Genomic DNA, 20,894 nt, shown 5'->3' on the forward strand with positions numbered 1-20,894 from the left:
TTACAGCTAGCTGTATACAAAGGAGTTGTCATGGAAACAGGCGGTTCTCCAGTAGCTCATCTGTCTGGTGGACAGGAAGTGGGCGGCTAAATGGAGAGTGTCTCAAATCAGCAGTTGCCTCAAATACCCCCTAAGCCTCAGTTCCCCTCTTTTAAGTTCCTTCATGGAGGAATAAAAAAATCACTCTTCACAAAGGAGGACAGAGGAAGTTTGACACACTTGTCATAATATAGGTCAGAATGTTAAAATGTTCAAATATAGGTCAGAAGGGGAATTAAGTAGCGTGTCCTTCCTGTGTGTGTCTGCACGCACACAAAAACACTCATTATGTTGTTTGCTAACATTCTTGTCCTAATCCATTCTCATTCACAGCAGTTCTTTGTACTCAAGTGGGTAAATACTGAAAGGCCAGTATAAAACAAAACTAAACAAAAAAACCTTGCAATGACAGAGAATCTGTGGAGAGATTTTTCTTTTTCATCCTGTCGGTGGTTACCCTTAACTTGAAACTAGACATTCTAAACACCTTGCTTTGAGCTATGAAAATAACAAAAAAAAAACACTAAAACGGCATGTGGAAAAACAATATAGACCCATCCTGGCCCTATGCGCAGATGTGACTGTTTAGGGCCTGAGGGCTGTGCAGTGGCTCTGAGTCAGCACACTCTTGATGGATTACCTCAATAGTCAGTACAGACACACCCTTGACTCGCCCACTTGCTCTGACTATTGACTGACAGGACGACATGCAGTACACTGCCATTGCTCATCTTGACCTATATTCCCGAAACGCTATAGGACATAAACTTTGGGTTATTTATAGTTCACTGAGACAGCTGAAGCATGCCGCGCTCAGAGGCTACTTAACTGATTTGGTCTCCCCTTCTTTGCCGTCAGCCTGCTCTAAACTGACAGAAACCTCAACTGGGCCTGACTATATATGGCCCATGACAAAATACTAAATCATTTAATATTAACGAAATTGAACTTTAATTAATATACACTATGTTCAAAGGATTGGGTGTATTTATTTATTTATCAAAATAAATTAATACTTTTATTCAGCAAGGATGCATGTAATTGATCAAAAGTGACATCAAAAAAAGAAATAATAATAATTATAAATAATTATCAGTTTCCATTGAAATATTAAACAGCATAACGGTTTTCACATTGATAATAATTAATGTTTTCCCCCCTGTTGACATGTTACTCGTTTCATAATTCCAATCATTTTTTTATAGTTTCTTTGCACATAGTGACCACTTTGTCAGAGGTAAGTTATAACTTAAATATACTATGTTTATATAAAGTTAGCTTTTCCATACTTATAGACATTAAAAATGAATCTTACTCCTGTAATTTAACAGAAATATATTACATTAGCAAGTCTTTACAGGATTATTGCTACTGTACTGTTCTCTTAAGGCTGCCGTAGTGCTTTAAATGTAGACTGGGCTCCTACAGTTAACCTCGGTTATCAGAAATGTAGCCCCATGCCAGAAGCATCGCTTAAACGAATGGAGAGGATGAAGTCCAGAGATGATCAACATAGACACGCAGAAGCAGCAGAGGCCTTGCTGGATCTCCATGAGTCAGCTGAGAACACAGGGCAAGAGGACAACACAGAGATGTTACGTGATCAACAAGGTAAAGTAATTGTATTAATAACTGTATCCAGTATTTCAGACGATAAGGCAGACGATATTCTTACAACAAATAATGCATGTAAAATTTGAATTAGGCTTACACAATAGATAATTAATTATCTGTGGACACACCTGGGTGTATAAAATAAGTGTAGTGTAAAAATATGAATCTGCAGATAAATTGGAAAAGATAACTTGTAACTTTGTTAGAATGCGGAATACCAAGTAGTATAAATAGACAACAAGTCATGTCATTATTAATATAGAGAAATTTGAATAACTAATCCCTGTCCCTACCGCTATATATTTCTCAAGCACACCACAACACCACGCTGAGTGATATAAGAACTAAAGCACTTGACGGCCAGCTTAGCTAAGAGTCTTTTCAGAAAAACAAAGACTTGACAAAGCTTTATACTGGGACTGTCTAACTTTTTAGTTTTAATGAAGGTTTTTCAGCTGTGTGAGCCTTCATATCACATGTGGCCATTTCTTTGTGCTTTCTAAGATTGAATAGTTAATTATAGTTTGGACGAGATTGAGACTAAACCTTCCTCTGAAAGATTTGGCTTTCAGGTTCGATGTCTCTTACTCCAGTGTTTAATTGGTATACTTCAAGCCACAATGCCAATGCCATACAGGCAAGCGTTTGGATGTACTGTAGAGTTGCTGTGATCACAGACTGTTTTGAAGCATTTATTTTAAAGACCTTCTAATTTGCTTGCTACAGCCCAAACATGGTTTAACTATAAGCATCACCACACTGTTAAGTTTCTTATCGGTACGTTTCTTACATGTCTTCTGCTTGGGGAGGAAGAGTTAGTGATAAGCAAATTACAGAAGAGAGTGACCTTCTGAAAAAAAACCTGTTACCTGGAGATATTGTTCTAGCAGACCGTGGGTTTAATGTTGGGGATAGTGTAGGATTCTACGAGGCGGTACTGAATTGTATGCACTAAATTTAATTTAAATTTTAAAGTATAACTTGCTTTGTCATTGTAACCATCTACAGGTCGCATACAAGTCTCTACACACAGAGGGCCAGATGACAAATGTGCCACTCAGCACCTCGCGTTCCACAAAACAGGATCTGTTTTAAAACAAAACTGACGCTCTGTTCCAAATGTTGCCCTTTCACACAAATACACACCCACTGCAGTGAAGCGAGGAGTTTCTGTTGATCAGCCTGTTGTTGAAATCTACGTGCGTCTGAATTGCCAATAAGTGCTGCCAACACACACACACACACACACACACACAACACAAACAGACACACATGTGGCCGATACCTTTTAATGACAGCTGATTACAATGTAGGTACCTTACTTTAGGTCTTCAGAAAAAAGATTGAAGTAGTGTTGTGTAGCCTGCAGTATAGAAAATATAGTAAAAATGTTATTGCATTGCTGTACAATGAAAGTTTCAACTGATATAAGACTGAATTGTGTGCATAATACAACAACACCACAAGCAGAGTAGTATTTCCAACACCTTTTAAAATAACTCTGGATTGAAGCCATTATATTAGACCTGGTGTAGGGTGCTGGGAGGTTTGGGAAGGGGTGATGTGAATAGCATAACCTTTCCTCTAGTTTCCTTCCCTTCTTTCTCAGTCTGGCCCACTTATATCACTAACATGCCTCATGCTCCTAACATAACTCCTACACTTCCCACACGCCGCTCACCGTACTGCTGTTGGCAGAACATGATCATCACTACAGCACGGACCGCCTGAGCTTACGTGATGCACTCGGCCGTTCTGCTGCTTTCATAAGTGCACACCAGCAGACAAACTGACATGTGGCCTTTCATCCTATGGAGAGCTGAAGAGGATCTTTTTACCTTTAATAGAGATTGTTTCAAAGCAGCTTCACAGAATTAAACAAGAAAGTAACAAAATCACAGATGATTTTGATAATGATGCAAACTTAAAAATTAGGCAAATCAGTATTTTTTTTTTTTTTATAAAAATGAAAATATTAAATTAAAATATTAGTGCTCAAAGAATTGGAAATCATACAGCCTGTTATTTATTTAACAGGCATGACACATAACTTTGCAGCACATTTTCTTGTTTTTGTCCCATCAAATGTCTTAGCCTAATAAACTAAATCGAAAATGATTAAAATGAACAATTAATAAATTAAAAGATTGGATATTTTTGTTCCTGTCTGAGCAAGGTACTTCAACTTTCTTATGGGGCACAATACAGATTTTTTTTAATTATTGATAATGCTATACAGTATAAACTTATATTTGAAATATTATTATGTTCAAAGATTAACATTTTGTTTAAAGATATACATTTTATTTTATCTTAAGGATATATCTATACATGTTTTATGTCTATACATGTTTTATTACCATATATTTATGTGATAAACAATTTATTAATCTTCAGTCACAAAATGCTGTCACTATTCAACTGTTCTGAAAATAGTCTCCAAACACCTTCATGCTGGTTCACCATTTGAAATATTTCATACTTTAATCATGTAATTTAGGGGTAATAAAATCACTATATCATATTTTTTTCATTCATATCTCCCATTTTAGGGTAATTCTCTTCAAAGACTCATGCATAATGTAAGTTTTCAAATGATTCCCTGGTAAAGTAAAATGACTGATAAATGGTTAAGATAAAATACTTGGATGTCTGACAGTGTTCATGCTCAGTCTGTCGGTATCAGTGTGTATTTGTAGCAGGGACTGAAAAAAGACGTTCCCTGAACAGATTTTCCTTTCAAAGAATAGTCTCATAAAGCACTTTTACAGCATCGTCTATCACCTGCAGGGACTGTGATCAGAACATCCTGACATTTTTCAGGATGACTTCATTTAACATCGACTTCCTTAAATGTCACTGCTTCTGAATGTCTACAAATGAGTTACTGTCACCCCGTCCTCACTGAGAGGGTGTGACTAAAAAAAATACTAAATTCAGACAAGACAGGCGAATTTTCAGCACATTATCATAAACAGAGATGGTTACATCCACCTCACAACTTCAAGAATTATTGTTTTTTTAAAGGCCCTTAACTGGGTTCAAATCAGACCAGAGATTGAGGTAAGTCTATATTGCATTAACACAGCTGATTGCATTAAGAGTTGTGGCTTATTTTTATGTTTAAATTTCATTGCATATTATGCAAACTATATAGATTGTAAACACTAAACTATTCTGGGCCAAAAATGTTGTGATTTGAAAACAATCTATTACATTTCAACAGGACAAATTGTATGCTATGCTGCAAGAAAATTTTATAAAGACAGAATTAATAAAATTGCATTAGTTTTTCAATTTTTCAATAATTTTTTTTCAAAGGACAGTCTCTACAAAAATGTTATGTATCTTCGTGTTCATGTTTAGACATGATAAGCATCTGGAAATTCATGGAAATTCATTGTTCATGTTTTCACTTTCACATTTGTGTGCAGTCATGTTAAAAGTATATTTTTAAAAAATTATTTAAGTTGTTCAAAATACATTAAAAAGATAACTGGAGACTGTGAAAAATACTTTAAAAAGCTAAAAGAGCAGAAAACTACTTTTGGTGTCATGTAAAAGAAAACCATAAAACAAAGATGACCCCTTTAGACCCTGCAGGAATGTGTCAAATGTCAATAAAAATTTAAAACAGCACATAGTTTGCCTTTAAGAGTAGGCTAAGCTTAAAAATGCATGGTTGTTAACCATTTTATCATTATTTAAAATTAAAGAGTTTTTTTTATTATTATTATTGAAGTTATGCATTGCTTAAGGATTAATCACCATTGAAATTATTAATTTAACATTCGACTGGATGTAAGCATAAATGCATTCGTGTTCTTGCTTCTTCGTGTCTGCGGTTCTAATTCGGCTCCCGGTGCAGTGTGTGCAGCCCTTACGTGTTTAGACTGACCTGACACACAAACACTATTTTAACTCTTACACGGCTCCTAAAGGCTGCGAACTTTCGCCCAGTTCCGGACTGTGAGTTCAGCGAGTTTACAGCGGCACTGTTGACTCTCTCCACACGGCACGCCCAGCCGCAGCCACGCACCCCCACTCCTCCAATCGCGCGCCTATCACGCACTGATCACGCGTCGGCCTTCACACCATTGGTCAAGGTCTCACACACATTTGTTTTTTCATTGGTGGAGTGTTACCACCCGCCAGACTGTTGTGAATTTTGTTTTCTTTTCATTTTTTCTGGGGCTTGTTTTACTCAGCTGCTGATAAAGGCGAACTGAATTCCGGTGAGAGTCGCGTCACTGAACGGGCGGAGCAGCTCCGTGTCTTTGTTCGGCTCTACTTTTGATTTAGTTATTTTTCATACGTTTTGAGCAGATGACAACACGTCAGTTTTCTAACATGGAGGGAATATGTGGGGTAAGATCGGAATATTTAATTATACAATATTTATTTCTATGTCATATAGCTATTTTAATATTTGAGCTGCTTATGATTCACTGACACTGGCAGGTTGGTAACTGGTAATGGATCTGAAACGCTTGACGTCACCAATTACTTACTTTGTAACTATTCATATCAGCATCACGAAATGTAACAATGTGTCTAAAAATTATACATTTCTCAAAACATTAAACTGTCACTAACTGTGATGATAAACAACAAGGCTCTTTTGTAGTAGACAAACCGTTATTCCTGTTAACCCTCAAGTTGACGTATGCAAGAAATAATTTTATTTATATTTGTGTCTTGCCTATTTTTTTATACTTGTCTGTGTATATATACATTTTACTTTTAATGCCTTTTTTTAACAGTCTCCATTGCTGTTAATTTATGTTGACATCAGCGAGCTTAATTCTAGTGTAAAATATGAGACCACATTGATTTTAAAATTAGAAAAATGCAGAAGAGAAGTTGTCTTTTGGATCCCTCTGGATATCCCACCAGTTTATTGTATTATGTAAAGCATTGAGGCTTTGATGACTCACTATATGCAGATTGTACATAAGTCAAGTCACCTTATTAACTGTGCTGTAAAAAAAAAAAAAAACATATGGATGCTGGCTAATGGTATTATTTTTCTAAACAGCAGCGAATGGGAGGGGTTTACAGTCAGTAAAAGTTTTTCTGGCCTCTGGCACCCTCGAGCTGTTCCCGTGTCTGTCAGGGGGTTACAAGTTTTGCTCCCAGCCATTACACCTGGCCAGCTTGTGAGCACGTCACTGTTTTTTTGTTTGTTTTTTGACGGTGGGAGGTGACTTCGGTCTAGTGATGGATGTGCTAAAAAGGGCTTCTCTGTTTAACGTCATACTGCTTCTGGATCCATGAATAGATAAAGGCAGAGCAAGTCTCATTCAGATCCACCCAGCAGCCGAGCTGTATTTGTCAATAAGAACCTGCCTATAAAGCAATATGTTACATTAGTATTGTCTTCTTGTGCTCTTCTCAGGGAGCTCGGATGGATGTCTGTGAGGACTTCCTGGAAGGGAAAAGGCACAGTGAGCACTCTTCGTGCAGTGTTCTGGGATACAATGATCTCGAGGCTGCTGAAGCTCTGGTCTATATGAGCTTCTGGAGTCAGATGTCTCCAAAACCCAATGCCTTCAAACCTCGCCCTCTCACGCCAGCATCAGACTCCTGTGATTCTCTCCTGCACCCCGAACCGCCGGAGACCCCAAAGGACTTTGTCTCGCTCTCTTCACTGGTAAGTCATCTTTAATTGGAATGATCTGCTAGAATATAAAATATATTCACTTCAAGCTCTGTTTAGTTTGTTAACATTCACTCCGGGGAACCTTACAGTCTTCTGGTGCTGCGTGGTGTAGTACAAAGCACTTATCAGAACCTGATTTGTTTGCTGAAAACTTTGGGAGGGTTTTATGACACCCTGGACAGGTGGAAATCTTGAGATAAGCTACATCTGCAAACTGAACTTCAGCACAGGCTCCTTCAATGTGATTACACGAATCACCTGTGCCGTAATGATGCTGAGAGATGAACAGACAAAATAGTACAGATATGAATAGAAATCACAGAATAGAAAAGCCAGTCATCCATATAAAATTCCACAATAAGGTTTAGTTGTTTTCCAAAGAGCTTGATTTTTAGGGATGTGTCAACATTTGACAGATAAGCCTATAATTATGGTGTTGTAACAGATAAATAGCCGATATTAATATGCTTAAAAAATATTTTTTAATGAAAGATAAAATAGTAAAACCTTGTGAATGTGAATTTAGACATTAAAACATTATAATGTACAGTATTCAAATTTTATGTTAATTGTGAGAGTTGCTCAATTTGTTTAAAAAAATTTACACTGTACATTATAATATTTAGATTTATGTGTAAATTTAAATTTGATTGTAGTTTTTAGTGTTTTTTTAATTTTAAAATTATTACTTTTACCATTTTAATATCGGCCATTTATCGGTGGTCGGCCATAACGTACAAGTAAAAATCAGCTTACTGTTATTGGCCATTTTAATATTGGTGCATCCCTAAAAATCAAGATTATATTTTACAATAGTATTAAATTATTAGTGTTTTTAAAGATTAACTTCATGTGAGTGTTAATTAATTGCATGCACAATAAAATAAAATACAATATTGGTCTTTATTTATCCAATATTGCTACTGATAAATAAAAAAAACTCTAATATTTTACTGTTAATGATATGGTACCAATATATTGAGCGCCTCTTAACTCCGAATGCATTCTCTCCTTGCAGTGCATGACCCCTCCACACAGTCCAGGCTTTACTGACATCTCCAACACCACATCAGTGCCAGCCCCCCCTTCCCCACTGGCCCAGCCCTGTCCCAGCCTCCCGAGTCCAACCATGACCTCCATCACTCACATGCCCTGTTCTGAGCACCCCACAGAAAAAAACACACCCACACCTTGTAGATCCATGGCAACCAGCGTAATACGCCACACAGCTGACACCACCTTATATCAGAACATTCCACAAGCTGTCCACCCACAAAAGACTGAGAACACTTCTTCATCACCCACCTTGTCCTACCAAACCGAGACCCACACCCCTACAGAAGGCAAATGCCAAAACATCAGCAGACTTCCTTCTGAGGCTGATAAGCCCTCCATTACATCATCTTCTCAGTCGCCGCCCCCAACCTCCAGTCCGCCAATCATATGCCAAATGTTCCCGATGGCCCAACCTGGAGTCATCTCCGCCACGTTTATTCAGAATCCCAGCCCTGGGGTGAAGTCTGTCTTACCACAGCAGCTCCTGATGGGCTCTCCAATGCCTCAGGGGACGGTGATGTTCGTGATGCCACAGTCACCAGTTTCTTCAGCTCCACATTGCCAACAGACTGTTATGACCCTAGGCAACACAAAGCTCCTCCCTTTGGCTCCAGCACCTTTATACGTGCCCTCGGGACAGAGCAACGTCACACAGGTGGAATTTTCCCGCAGACGCAACTATGTCTGCAATTTCTCAGGCTGTCGGAAAACCTATTTTAAAAGTTCCCACCTCAAGGCGCATCTCAGAACCCACACAGGTAAATAATGTTCAGTATGTAGTCTCAACCTCTAATGTCTGGTCAAGTAGGTCATCTAACAAGTCTTCTGTCTTCCAGGAGAGAAACCTTTTAGCTGCAACTGGGAAGGATGCGATAAGAAATTCGCTCGATCTGACGAGCTCTCCCGGCACCGGCGGACACACACGGGTGAGAAGAGGTTTGTCTGTCCAGTGTGTGACCGACGGTTTATGCGGAGTGACCACCTCACTAAGCATGCACGGCGACACATGACCACCAAGAAGATCCCATCTTGGCAGACAGAGGTGCGAAACTTCAACAAGATCACCACAGCCAAGGCCTTGCCCACTGGCACAGCACTACCGGTCAGCATGTTGCTGCCAGCCTCAAACTGACATTCTTTGAGACTGAAGTCTGAACTCTCACTGATGTTATGCAGGGACTCACTTTATGAGGGCAAGGCTGTAAATTTTCTCATGGGCAATAACGTGATTATGCACTGGACTGCTGTCTTTGCTGCACATATTTCGCACTCTGCAATGGAACGTTTTGTTTCCTATTGTGTAAAAGATTTATGCACTCTTTTGCCAAAGTCTTTGTACTATGTTTGTCTTAAAATTTCTTCCTTCTTATTATTTTCTTTTGTATACATTTATATGTACATATCTAGTGGAAATATATGCTAGATTATGCAAAATTAAAAAAAGGAAAATATGTAAAAATTTATATGTGGATAATTAATCTACACTGTGATTATCATATAATACTTTTATTTAATACTCTTTTTTTATTAAACTATGAAGATTAAGGGAGCGTGTGTAATTTTTTTCAGCACTAAAGAACTGAAATTGAAAATGTAAAAAACGAATCTGTGGCAAAAGAAAAATTCAGCAACTCTTGTGCGCTTCTCGCTGCTCTTGGTGGTAACAGAACTTCCACTCTCACACTGCTGACACACCCATGATGCATCCACTTCCTGTCAGATTCGTGAGGTCTGTGTACTAGATCTTTTGTTTAATGCATCACCACTAATCCTTATCAGCAGCAAGATGACACAAGTCAGTTTGTTCATTGCCAGCAACCCTCAGGTCAGTAAAAAAAAAATACAAAATTAATTTAAGAGAAACCCCATTGAATAAAGAATAGATCAACTTCTTTATTATAAAGACTCAGTTGACATGTTTTAAAAGATGTCATTATTCCTTCTCTCACAAGGTATAATTATAAATGTTATATAATATGTGTGTGTGTGTGTGATAGTTAATAATTTAATATGTATATATTTATTTTCCTAAGATATGTATTTTATATGTCAGTAATAAGGCCCTGAATCTAGACGAAATGGTCAATTTATTTGCCAAACGTGTTGTTCCGACGTGGAAAAACAAGTTTTGGAAAGGACATTGTGAAATAATCCAAAAAAAAAAAAAAGTTTTGTGCGTAATTGCTTACCGCAGGCAGGGAATAAATCGTGTTCTTTCCAGTAATATTAATGTTTCCTCAGAGATTGAGACCGGATGTCTGTAATTACTGCTCAGCCCATTGTCACAGTTTTAATGGGAAATATGCACTGTGGCGCATTCGACTGCTGCGCTTAAAACAGGGCCAGTGGAGGCGCGACCAATCAGCTTTCAGAACGGTGCGCCGCCTCCTGCCTTACTGACCGACTTTCCTCAGCCACGAGCCTTCAATGACTCTCCTATAATACAGCAACAGCGAAACCCTACGGTCAAAAGCTTAATTATTTTTTTTTAAATTGAACGCTCCATATGTATATTATATGAATTTCTGATGTTATAGACCAGGTTGTTTAATTTATTATATATATATATATATATATATATATATATATATATATATATATATATATATAGCCTATATATCGAAAGGACAAAGTTGCTTATCACTCAATACAAAAATAACATAAATATTTTTAAACAGGATGTCTTTATATACCGATGTTCGTCTCCATCATACTGAATCGTCAGAAACAACAACAACAAATACTACAGCTTTCGGTGTTGACAAAACAAACACATTTTTTTAAACACAATTGTATTAAATTTAGGTACCATAAAGATTTTGATGCTGTTGTTACAGCTAAAACTAACCAATTTTTTTTATTTATATTAATTTTTAATTTTATTAAAGCTACACATGATTTTCACTGTGTGCCTCAAAAGAAATTGTATTCAGTATTTGGAGGCTATTCAATCTGGTGAACATACATCAGGGTGGTTTAGGGCAGTTAGGGGGCCTCCGTGGAGCCTCTAAAACTGCTGATTTGAATTCCTGTCTTGGGACGGGTGGACGATTTTAGAAGTGTGGTCAGGAAATGGAACTAAATGATCCACTCCATATGTTATTTTCTCAGGCAAGCTGCTTTACAGAATATTATTCTTCAAAGACATCAAAAGCAAAGTATATTTTTTATTAGAATAATGACTTAATAAACTGAATAAACTTAATCCTTAACCACAAGACATGTCCAGTCTCTCAAAGAATTACAGGCTTCTTTAGCAGCCTTGCTGAGAGCATGGACTTTATGTAAGCCTGTATATATATATATATATATATATATATATATATATATATATTAAAATCAAACATTTTATGCCAAAACATCAGTGATTAATATAAAAATGATCTTAAATACACTGTAGTAATTAATTGATAGTCCTTCTCATACATCAGTTGGTTGTTAACCAAACTCTCTCTCGATTGTGTTCATGAGGTCCTCTTCTGAAACATCATACATGATAGGCAAGGCCACAGGTGAACCACCAATTCCAGAACCCCTTGAAAAAAAAAAAAAGGTTAATAAAGGTGTTTTGCTTTTCATTATACATCTAAAATTATCAAATGATAAAAATATTCTAAAATATACAGGTAAAATACAACTATATATATATATATATATATATATATATATATATATATATATATATATTTTTTTTTTTTTTTTTTTTTTTTCAACAAAGATCTGAAGTCATCAAATTATAAAACGTGTGTGTAAAATATGCAGGTAAGATGCATTGGTAAATCTTTACAATAAGCTTCCATTTGTTAACATTAGCTAGCTATATAGTTAAAATGAATTAATCCTTAATCCTAGCTAATGTTCATTAAAAAATGTATTGAATTATTAAAATCGAAAGTTGTTTCTGTTAATATTATTTAATGGACCTGAGCTGACATGAATTAACCTTTTTAATTTGTGTTTTTATGAACTAACGTTAACAAAGATTTAAACATTATGTAAGAAATGTTTTCCTCATTGTGAGGTAATAATGCATTAACTAACAGTAACTAATGGGACATTAAAGTTACCACATCATCATTTATTTTTATTTTATTAACCAAAAAATAAAGAGGTGATTTCACAGTTTATACAGTACATTTTCGTTTTCAATAGAGAAGTCGTCAAATGATAAAATGTGTTGTAAAATATACAAGTAAAATACATCAATATTTATTTGTCTTTTTAATCAATATTAAGATTTTAAACCAGTACTCTCAACCAAGCATGGCACTGGACACAGCCTAACTTCCTTCACTGGAAATGATGTATGTCACTAAGTTCAGATCAATAATTGATGGAATTGACTTAAGAAGCTGTTGCTGTGTTCTCTGTGTTGGCACAGCTCTGTGGAGGCCTGACCTGTTCAAGCCAGGAAATAGATAGGGATTCATTCCTTACATAATGGCTTTAATAGTTTCTATTAATAATTTATCATTGATTAGTTGCCATTGTCACTGGTCAAATGGAAAAAGGTGAGACCTTAGTATTTTAATGGAACAATTTTAAAAATGAACAGCAGTCCTACCTTTTCATCAATAGAGATTGGTTTGTTCACTGTTTTAATTACATTTTTGTCACGTGCACTGCCACTGTAGACGTTGTTGCTGTCTTGGCCTTTGGCGTAGTAAAGCCCTAAAGAGTTCGATCCAAACAGTGGCATCTCATAAGAAGTACTGTTCAGTGATATTATATCAGTGCTGACACACTCAGCGAGGATTCTGTCCACTTCCTCCGCGAGGCCGTCGGCTGAGAGCTCAGAGTCCTGCCCCTCACTGCTCCAGTCAGCCTGGGCTCTCCTTCTGACTGTCAGGCGCCGGGCTGAGCTTTTGGTCTCTGAGGGACCACACAGCCGACGTTCATCCCGGCGAATGCCGCTGCTACAGACGTTTTCCTCGGTTGCTGGTGCGACTTTTTTCATCCTGCTTTTTGCTGCGCCCATCTCTCAATGACACATTTTCACGGCATCCTTCTAAAATAAGCCAATTTCCACATGTCTACAAGCGCTGACAAACAATTTGAGTATCTGATAATCTAAAATAACAACATAAAATAGACATTTTAGAAGAAAAAAAAACACGCAAAAATAATTTACATCCGTAAAGTATTTTTATCTTATTGGATTTAATACTGCATGTGTTGCAAACAACGACGCAACGAAAAACTAGATCGCTCTCAGAACCAGCGAAAGGACGCGCTGCAAGTACACGACGCGTCTGACAGAGTTGTGGATGACGTAGGCATTCATTTGGCCAATCAAAAACGGTGTTTACAAACTGCAAGCGTCGCGCATCCACTTCTGCCATCGGTCATAATATGAGTGAACTGGATCTGTAGTTTGAACATCTGTGGGACGATACACTGCAACAACACTCTAAAGAGCCTTAAGGGGAGTGCAGCCTCAGCCATGTGCTCTCTGTCTTCACCACCCGTGAGATTTATCTCCAGTCCAAGACTTGGTCTATTATTTTCTTACTTTAAACTTAATAATCCCATGCTTCTCTCTGTTATTGGTAGAAACAGACTCTTTTAGGAGTTCACTACACTATGTTCAAAATTCTAGGATCTTTTTCTCTTTTTTTTAGGAAAGAAATTATGTTTATCAACAGGGACACACTATATTGATCAAAAGTGAAAGTAAAGACATCCATAATGTTACAAAAGATTTCACATATATCTGGTTCTTTTTAACTTGATTTATCATAAGAAGAAAATTGGTACTAAAGACTGGAGTAATATCTGCTGAAAATTTAGCTTTACCATCATAGGAACAAATTCTACTGTAAAATATATTAAAATAGAAAACCCTTTTTAAAATTGTAATAATATTTCACAATTTTGCAGTTTTTACTGCAAGGGAGGATGAAGAGGAGCTGACCACAGTTAGGATGAGACTCACTGACCATCTGTAAGACCACACTCACACTTCAAGCTTCTTCATATGCTATAATGATACGAACAATGTACTGATTCAAGAAATATTTCACCCAAAAATGAAAAATATGTCATCATTAATCACACCTATGCCATTCTAAATCTGTATGACTTTCTTTCTTCTGTGGAACAGGGTGATTAATGATGATTACGTGAAATATCCACTTAACCCCTTAACTGTCACTCACATTTTTGAACTGACTGTAGTGCACGATCCAAACTTACATTTTTATAATTCATGAATGAAAATATTTTGTAACATGATTTTGATGTACCATTTACATGGAAATGGAATGTCTGATTTTAAAATGGGTTTTAAAGGATACATTTTGAGATTTTAAGTTTTCAGTCGATATATAACTTCTGATGATTTCTAAAATGTCATAGAGAAAAAGGCAACAAACAAGTCTTCTTTTTTAAACAAAGGTCAAAACTCCAGTTATAATTTAAATTTTTTAAGGTGCACTCTTGGGTGCATAAATTAATCGATTACTTTTCCTATATAATTTTTAGAAAAAAAAAACACTGGTAAAATATATATTTGGGAGTCTTAGACCTTTCCAACGATATATAGTTTGTCAAGATTAGATTAGATTTAATTGTAATATAGTGAAGTAAATGTAGGTGTCCCACAGAGCGGACGGGTGACAGTTAACAGGTTAAATGACAGTTCACACATCATTCAAAACCCCTTTCAAGTAATTTATCACTTACAATTGTTGACATGGATGTTTATGATATAATGGATTTCACCCCTCTTTCATGGTGGCAGTACAGAAAGGTTTCACCAGGTAAACGTACTTCTGATGTTACTCATTTAAACACAAAGCTAGTGTACAGAGAGATGAAGTCACAGCAAGAATCTCACATTAGGTTGTTTGTAGTTATTTTTATGTGGTTTAATGAGAGAAAAGTGTAGTTTGTTGAAATATAGTCATATATTTCTAATAATGATCAGCATCTGTTTGGTTTGTAGCTTAGTGGACATTTTTGTGAAGCATGGAGCTGATATTAACAAGAAAGACAGCACTGGAAAAGACAGGTGAGCCTGCATATGTCTTTTCTGTATAGCTGAATTTTATAATTTATGTCTTCTAACATGCATATTTTTATCTATGCATTTTTTTTTTCAGTTTAATGCTGGCCTGTTTTGCTGGTCACCTTTACACCGGTACACGCAGCTCCACATTGCAATCTAAAGATACAGACACCTGCATGCCGCTCCACTGGGCCATGGATGGAGGACACCTGTCTGTCATTACATATATGATCCAGGATAGTTGTGAGGTGAGAGGACATTAAATGAATAGTTCACCCAAAAAGGAAAATTTGCTGAATATTTTGCCAAGATGTAGATGAGTCATCGGAACAGTTTTGGAGAAATGTAGCATAACAACACTTGCTCACCAATAGATGTTCTGCAGTGAATGGGTGCCGTCAGAATGAGAGTCCAAACAGCTGATAAAAAAATCACAATAATACACAAGTAATCAACAGGACTACAGTCCATCAGTTATGTCTTGTAAAGTGAAAAGCTGTGTTTTTATTAAAAACAAATCTATCATTAAGGCGTTTTACCTTTTAACTGTCAAAAATACAAATCCATAATTCATAAAGCTTCCTCCAGTGAAAAAGTCCATCCCCTACCACTCCCACCGACGTATTTTGTTTAGAACTGTTTTTCCTTGCAAACATTAAAAATGTCTTGCTGGATTGATTTCACAAGTTCACACGCATTCAGGTATAATAAAGTATGATTATTTGTTGTGCTGTCTTGGGGAGGGCCCTAAGTAAATATTTTCAAACATCAGTTTAGCTCTATAGTGGTGATTTTTGAAAGAATTTTCTTTTTTAAATGCACCGTCTGGGGCAGCTCACTACTAATGTTGAGACGGACCCTGTATTGTCAGTTGAAAGCATGTGTTTTTGTACTTTGACAGGTGGATGTTTTGGATAAAGTGTCTCTCTGGACTCCTCTTATGCGTGTGTCAGCCATCATTGGAAAGGCTGCGGTCACCTCCATCCTCCTCCAGGCTGAAGCTGATGTAAAAGTCCGTGACAAAGCTGGCAAGACACCACTAATTGTATTTATCATCAAAACAGCCATGAGAATTGCTGAGGACAAGATGGATGACATTAGTCGATTTTTTTTTTTTTTGGTAATAATTTTGTGGAACTGGTGAAACTTCTGCTTGACAGTGGGGCAGATCACCACATGAAGGTAACAGATTATGATCATTATTATATTCATAATACATACCTGATTAAACAATAAGAGTAGAGCAATAAAACATTTTGTCGCAGGAAAATTGATAACACTAAAATTATATGTACACTCTAAAGTAGTATGGAGCAGGTGCAGTAGATATGGCAAAAGCATTTGGAAGACAGGTTACCTGACAAACTACACATTAATGAATTAATATTATTTTATAGCTTCGAACAAAAAAATAATTTCTGTTTCAGAACACCATAAACTTGCTGGATAAAATAAGATTTGAAGGTTAAAATAGACTGACATCAACGTGACATTTCTTCCATGGAGACAAGAAATTATCTTTATCTTATAATGTCGTATTGTACACATTACATTAAAGCCTCGGGTTATTAAAAAACAACTTTTATGTTTCTGTAGTGGACCCTGTAAAATAAAATGAAATTGAATTCACAATAGTAATATCCTCATTTATTATTCTCATTCAAGTCCTTGAAGTAACAGTATCCAGTTTCATTTTTATGTGTTTGAAGGCATTCACATTTCCCTTTTAATATCCTACTGGTAATTCATAGAAATAAAACTGGATTTTGTAGTATGCAAAACTGTTACACGATGATTTCAATACCAAGTGCAAAAACTGAGCAGTCTTCTCTGATGATTGATCATCAAATTTGACAGACTGACAGATTATCTGTCAAAAAATAGCATTTAATACATCCACATGAGTGCATATAAAAAGTTGAAATGCACATACATTACTGTGAATAGGTAAACAAGAACATAAAGAAACACACACAGGCTTGGCTTGAATGAAATACTGTGACAGCTGGGTTTGTTATACTCCCAAAGTAACAACACGGGAAAATCAAGTGGAAAAACTGAAGTGTAATTCCCCCCTCAGGGTCAAGTACCAAACAGAACAACAATCACATACATTTAGGAATAACTATGAGTCCAGCTGTGCATAAAGAGAGCTGTGTTATGGGCAAGAGAGAAGCACTTGTGTAAAAATGCCATAGTTGTGATAACACACACCAGCAGTGATATTTATTACATCCTGTTTACTTTACATCATTTTGATGTCAAAAGTTTTTTAGAATGATGAAAAATTACTATTTGGCTGAAAAGACTACTTTAAAATCATTCAAAATTTTGGGGTCAGTAAGATTAAAAGAAAACATTTCTGCAATTCTCTTGAAAAAAATATTAAATGACCCTAAACTTTTGATTAGTAGTGTATACTGTCTAAAATAACACAAGAAATATAGTACAGAAAATTCAACATCTATAACCTCAAGCATTGGAAGATATTTCACAGAATTATTTTTATACTGCACAACAAGGCCGTAATGACACAGACATGACAGCTGCCGGATCCTGATGGCTCAGTGGGAACGCTGATCTGCGACTCCGTGATATTTTAAGGTCTGTGGTGTCACTACATATTCTGTTTTGCCACTGGTATTCCTCTGAATGTTTCAAAACACGTTGGAAAAAGGAACATCACAACCTTTCAAGTGTTTGGACTATAAATACTCACTGGATTTTGTTATGTAGTTGCTATGCATATTCTGCTGTCTAGCTATGGCTCTGCCCCTAGTCAATATAACTTATATAATAAGGTATATTTAGCCTGTTTAATTGTCCAGCACATCTCTTCTTTAATATTGTAGAAAATAAGTTAAAAGGGCTGAAGTTGTAGCAATAGTAGTAATGAATCTTGTTTTGGCAGATACTGCAGCACTGCATTTGTTCAAGCACATATACTTTTAAGGTACTGTAGTTCACAAAAAGATGGTTCGTCAAAGGCCATAAGCGTGGCACACATAATTTTTCTCCTCCCTGACATGCCTCATTCAAGTAATTGTGCAGGTTTTTTTGCACTTAGTTGCTCATTCCAATCCAGTGTTTAGTCATTCAGATTTCAGGTTGCTTATACTCCAGTATCCCAGACACGCTGCATCATTTTAAAGCATGTCTTTTTTTTATCTTCACAACACCAACATAAGTCTTACCATAAGATAAATTAAGTGAAATAAGCACTTAAGAATGGAAAACATGATTTGTCACCTAATTTTCAATCAGATTTTTAAAAACAAACAAAAATGGTCATACAGTAAAAAAAAAAAAAAAAGTGTCAAGCACAGCACATAGTTTCCTCCTCACAATAAATATACATCTTAAATACTTCTGCAGTACCTGAGTGAGGACAAACAAACACCTTTTCTGAGGAGGCGCAGCACCAAGGTGTTCGGTCAGCCCTCTTCTCTGTGAGACCCTCCGTGGAGTTTCTGCAAGGGTGGTCACTTGGTCCAACAGTTTTCATAGTGCAAACAAGTGTGTTAGGTGCTGGTGAAATTCACCCAGTGCTGTGGTGTCCATGTGTCATTGATCACAAAAGGGCTGTGGTAATCTGGGAAGAGGTCTAGAATGTAGCCAAAAAAAATGCAGTTAGTTGTCATCCATGAATATGTGGTTTTGCCAGCAGTCTCACAATGGCACTGACCTGTTTGGCAGTGGTATGGCAGGGGGTGTTCGTGGTACTGTTGGAATCGGGACGGCTAGAGGTCCATGTATCCGCTCTCCCACCACGGACATGCTTCGACCCACCCCGTGGCCTCTGATCAAGGGGTCAGCAGGAAGTGGTTTCTCCGGGGGACTAGGCTTGTCCTGGTCCTACATGTGGCAACACATAAGAATTTCCTGGTTTAACACACATATTTAAACTATTATAGTCCGGGGGTCTCAGCTAAATATTTAAGTATTTAAATTATGAATTATATATATATATATATATATATATATATATATATATATATATATATATATATATAAAACCCAAATGTAATTAAATTAAAATGCTAAAAATATATGTAAAACATCCCCCTCAATACTCTATATATACTAGAGTTTTTATTGCAGAAAATACACTCATGACTCTGGAATTACAAAATATGGTTAATTAAATAAATATATTCAATAACATTCAAAAATTAAACACTGCTAGCATCTTAGTGCCACTAGATGGCGCTGTGATTACACTCCTCGTCCTGAAAAACCCGGTTGACAACAATACAAATAACAGAAAAACAAAACGTGTAGCACTCCCATTGCCAGCACCCAGTTCACACAATGTTAAGTCAAGAGGTCATCATATATTAACAATTTACTCGGAGGATGAGGTCATGGCATACAGCTGTTACCTTTTCACAGCTGTTCAGCCTTGTTTTGTGGAAAACAATGGAGAAACTGACTCATCCAAAATGCTGAGACAACCAATTCACTCATTTTTGTGTCTTTCTGAAACAAAATTTTTGCCTCATTGCCATTTCTAACTATTTTATTTTAGTAATTTCTTCCTGTGAACCATCAGAAAGCAATGTCATTATGGCAATACAAGACCTTTTAATCATGAGCACACGGCGGTGTGTCGAGCCATAAGGCCAATTTGTGAGAACGCTGTTAAGAGTTGAAAGTGTTTCATGGATCCCTGAGTAAATGTGAACTCAGTCAAGTAGAAAAGGGCACTCAAGATCACTAAACAATCCACGGTGATTTTGTATGTAAAAGGGTTTAATGTGAATGAGGTCAGCATAGAAACCAAGCGAGCGTCAATGCATCAGTCATTTGTATTGTGTTGCACAGCCCCAGCATGTGAGCTATGAAAGGCTTTTTGATGAATGGCCACTGATGGAGAACAAAAAAATCATTTATTATATATTTGTTAGAAAGAGAACTAAAGGTTTATTTATATTCCATTCAATACTTGATAAGATCTATAGACAGAATCTGTGGCATTATCTATAGAGCTTTTGTAGCAAAATACAGTAATGAACTTACAATGGGGCAAGGAAGAAATCTAAAGATTATATATACATACAAAAATGCATAGCTGTTAAGTTTATACTGTATTTTTAAAAGCGGTCTCTTGTTAGCTGTTTACTGATGTAAATCCTTGTGTGTTGAGCTCAGTATTTTACAAGTTGTCACATCCCTTTCTGGTATCCTTGCACCATGTGACATTTAGCTTTATAATATGGTCATTACAAGCAGTTATGATGAATATAACTGCACAGACAAGGTTAGTAGATGATTTTATCAATGCAAGTCTCATGCTAATATGTATAGTTTCAAAATATGTGAAAATACTTGACCATTTATTTGAGTATAATGTCTTGCCGTGTATATATATATATATATATATATATATATATATATAAATGTTAGCTTTCACAAACTGAGCAGAGAAAGAAAATTATTTTCAACAGCATATCACAGTTGCTTGTATTCAACTAGGTATACTTCAACTGATTCATTACTTGAACAGGTTCTAAA

General features: G+C 36.3%; 3 protein-coding genes and 1 long non-coding RNA gene across 9 annotated transcripts in view; 2 read left to right on the forward strand and 2 right to left on the reverse strand.

Annotated features, from left to right (window-relative positions):
• Positions 1 to 1,008: 1,008 nt before the first annotated feature.
• Positions 1,009 to 10,893, reverse strand: LOC127933283 (uncharacterized). 3 transcript variants are annotated; one of them, XR_008147484.1, is made up of 2 exons: positions 10,561 to 10,893; positions 1,009 to 1,599 (listed from the first exon to the last, which is right to left on the reverse strand). It is a non-coding gene; the product is annotated as an uncharacterized LOC127933283 (long non-coding RNA). The 3 variants fall into 3 exon arrangements; XR_008147485.1 differs by having other exon boundaries at positions 1,009 to 3,016; XR_008147486.1 differs by lacking the exon at positions 10,561 to 10,893 and adding an exon at positions 2,800 to 5,727.
• Positions 4,590 to 9,916, forward strand: LOC127933281 (Krueppel-like factor 11). 2 transcript variants are annotated; one of them, XM_052530134.1, is made up of 4 exons: positions 4,590 to 4,716; positions 7,052 to 7,306; positions 8,334 to 9,129; positions 9,208 to 9,916. In XM_052530134.1, exons 2-4 carry the CDS (start codon positions 7,061 to 7,063, stop codon positions 9,501 to 9,503), a joined length of 1,338 nt encoding a protein of 445 aa, XP_052386094.1. In that variant the 5' UTR covers positions 4,590 to 4,716; positions 7,052 to 7,060; the 3' UTR covers positions 9,504 to 9,916. The 2 variants fall into 2 exon arrangements, with proteins under 2 accessions (XP_052386094.1, XP_052386093.1); XM_052530133.1 differs by lacking the exon at positions 4,590 to 4,716 and adding an exon at positions 5,853 to 6,021.
• Positions 10,065 to 16,814, forward strand: LOC127933282 (fibronectin type 3 and ankyrin repeat domains 1 protein-like). Of its 2 annotated transcripts, XM_052530137.1 has the most exons (5): positions 10,065 to 10,196; positions 14,252 to 14,315; positions 15,318 to 15,383; positions 15,475 to 15,628; positions 16,282 to 16,814. In XM_052530137.1, the coding sequence occupies exons 2-5, from the start codon at positions 14,296 to 14,298 to the stop codon at positions 16,522 to 16,524; spliced, it is 483 nt and encodes a 160-aa protein (XP_052386097.1). In that variant the 5' UTR covers positions 10,065 to 10,196; positions 14,252 to 14,295; the 3' UTR covers positions 16,525 to 16,814. The 2 variants fall into 2 exon arrangements, with proteins under 2 accessions (XP_052386097.1, XP_052386096.1); XM_052530136.1 differs by lacking the exons at positions 10,065 to 10,196; positions 14,252 to 14,315 and having other exon boundaries at positions 14,973 to 15,383.
• Positions 16,815 to 17,010: 196 nt separating this feature from the next.
• LOC127933280 (disintegrin and metalloproteinase domain-containing protein 12) overlaps positions 17,011 to 20,894 on the reverse strand; it is a 78,213-nt gene continuing 74,329 nt past the window's right edge. Inside the window, exons 23-24 of one of the 2 annotated variants that reach the window (XM_052530132.1) lie at positions 19,066 to 19,235; positions 17,011 to 18,984 (exon numbers count right to left, since the gene is read on the reverse strand). In XM_052530132.1, the coding sequence (XP_052386092.1) occupies positions 18,945 to 18,984; positions 19,066 to 19,235 (210 nt within the window). In that variant the 3' untranslated portion in view covers positions 17,011 to 18,944. The remainder of the gene's footprint in view (positions 18,985 to 19,065; positions 19,236 to 20,894) is intronic. The other variant, XM_052530131.1, reaches the window with a different exon arrangement.

The sequence above is a fragment of the Carassius gibelio genome, chromosome A17, assembly GCF_023724105.1.
Source record: "Carassius gibelio isolate Cgi1373 ecotype wild population from Czech Republic chromosome A17, carGib1.2-hapl.c, whole genome shotgun sequence".
Classification (NCBI taxonomy): Eukaryota; Metazoa; Chordata; class Actinopteri; order Cypriniformes; family Cyprinidae; genus Carassius; species Carassius gibelio.

Bases quoted from the DNA above. Each gene is read 5' to 3' on its own strand.
- LOC127933281 (XM_052530133.1), top strand. From the start codon at position 5,980: ATGACAACACGTCAGTTTTCTAACATGGAGGGAATATGTGGG. The intron at 7,307-8,333 runs GTAAGTCATCTT...CTCTCCTTGCAG, and splicing joins TTGTCTCGCTCTCTTCACTG to TGCATGACCCCTCCACACAG. The intron at 9,130-9,207 runs GTAAATAATGTT...TCTGTCTTCCAG, and splicing joins GCATCTCAGAACCCACACAG to GAGAGAAACCTTTTAGCTGC.
- LOC127933282 (XM_052530136.1), top strand. From the start codon at position 15,244: ATGAGAGAAAAGTGTAGTTTGTTGAAATATAGTCATATATTTCTAATA. The intron at 15,384-15,474 runs GTGAGCCTGCAT...TTTTTTTTTCAG, and splicing joins GACAGCACTGGAAAAGACAG to TTTAATGCTGGCCTGTTTTG. The intron at 15,629-16,281 runs GTGAGAGGACAT...GTACTTTGACAG, and splicing joins TGATCCAGGATAGTTGTGAG to GTGGATGTTTTGGATAAAGT.